This window comes from Wasmannia auropunctata, unplaced genomic scaffold (assembly GCF_000956235.1).
Source record: "Wasmannia auropunctata unplaced genomic scaffold, wasmannia.A_1.0 LD317673.1, whole genome shotgun sequence".
NCBI lineage: Eukaryota > Metazoa > Arthropoda > Insecta > Hymenoptera > Formicidae > Wasmannia > Wasmannia auropunctata.
The window spans coordinates 1-1,149 of NW_012045217.1; the positions used below are offsets into that span (position 1 = coordinate 1).

General features: G+C 35.7%; 1 protein-coding gene across 1 annotated transcript; it reads left to right on the top strand.

Annotated features, from left to right (window-relative positions):
- Nucleotides 1-6: 6 nt before the first annotated feature.
- Nucleotides 7-948, top strand: LOC105460690 (neprilysin-like). The gene is made up of 2 exons (XM_011707189.1): nt 7-204; nt 481-948. The coding sequence occupies exons 1-2, from the start codon at nt 10-12 to the stop codon at nt 817-819; spliced, it is 534 nt and encodes a 177-aa protein (XP_011705491.1). The 5' UTR covers nt 7-9; the 3' UTR covers nt 820-948.
- Nucleotides 949-1,149: the final 201 nt, after the last annotated feature.

The following is a 1,149-nucleotide window of genomic DNA, read 5'->3' on the forward strand; positions in this document are numbered from 1 at the left end:
CCACATTACATGAACTATGGCGGCATCGGATTTGTCATTGGTCATGAAATTACCCACGGTTTTGATGATCGAGGCAGACAATTTAATAAGGAAGGTAATCTTGTGGATTGGTGGGAGTCAGAGACAAAGAAACGTTTTCTCAAGAGAACCGAATGTATAATTCATCAGTATGGAAATTATACCGTAAAAGAAGTCGGATTGAACGTAAGATTAAATCTTACATATCTATTTCTACGTTTATCAAATTTATTTCCTTGCTGAAATTTCTTTTAAATTTTTAACGCAGAAAAATCTAATCATATAGATAAAGTATGAAAAAATGCCATTATGTTATATGAGTTATTCCGCAACTCAGACTTATTGGCTATGTTGTAAAAGCTATAAGCTTTTAAATGAAATATTTCGCAATTATATTAATTTTATAAAAATATTTTTTCAAATTGAAATTTTATCGTATTAATATATGTTATATTGTTACAGTTAAACGGAATAAACACCCAGGGTGAAAATATTGCGGACAATGGCGGCATAAAGAAGGCTTATTACGCGTATAAAGAATGGGTCAAACGAAACAAACCGGAGCAGAGATTGCCCGGCTTGCCGTACAGCCCGGAGCAGATGTTTTGGATAAGCACGGCCAATTCTTGGTGCAGCAAGTATCGACCGGAAGCACTGAAGCTACGTATTACGATGAATTCCCATAGCCCGCCCGAATTTCGCATTAATGGACCACTATCAAACATGGAGGAGTTCTCGCGCGACTTTAATTGCCCAATCGGCTCCAAAATGAACCCCGAGAAAAAATGTACTGTGTGGTAGATCTCAGATGTCTGTAAAATATGTGTTAGCAATACATGTGTTAGGTTGACACCGTTTTTAATCTTATAATTAGAAGTTGCAATTCTGCGTTCGTTGTTGAAACAATAAATTTTTTTCTCGACGGCTGAATTAAAGACATGTTAAGTACAGGGGGAAAGAGAAAATACGCGAAACTGAAAATGTATTAGTTGAAAGCTTAGGTACGTCGTATAAGACTTCTCCGATTTTTCTTTCGTTCCTTCGACTCCTCCGCAAAAATCTTAAACCCGATTCTAAAATTTTTCTTTTATTTTAAAAAAGATCACCTTACGCACTTACACTTAAAGTGTT

Coding starts and splice junctions, on each gene's coding strand:
- LOC105460690 (XM_011707189.1), top strand. CDS start 10: ATGAACTATGGCGGCATCGGATTTGTCATTGGTCATGAAATTACCCAC. Junction 205..480: donor TAAAAGAAGTCGGATTGAAC/GTAAGATTAAAT, acceptor ATATTGTTACAG/TTAAACGGAATAAACACCCA.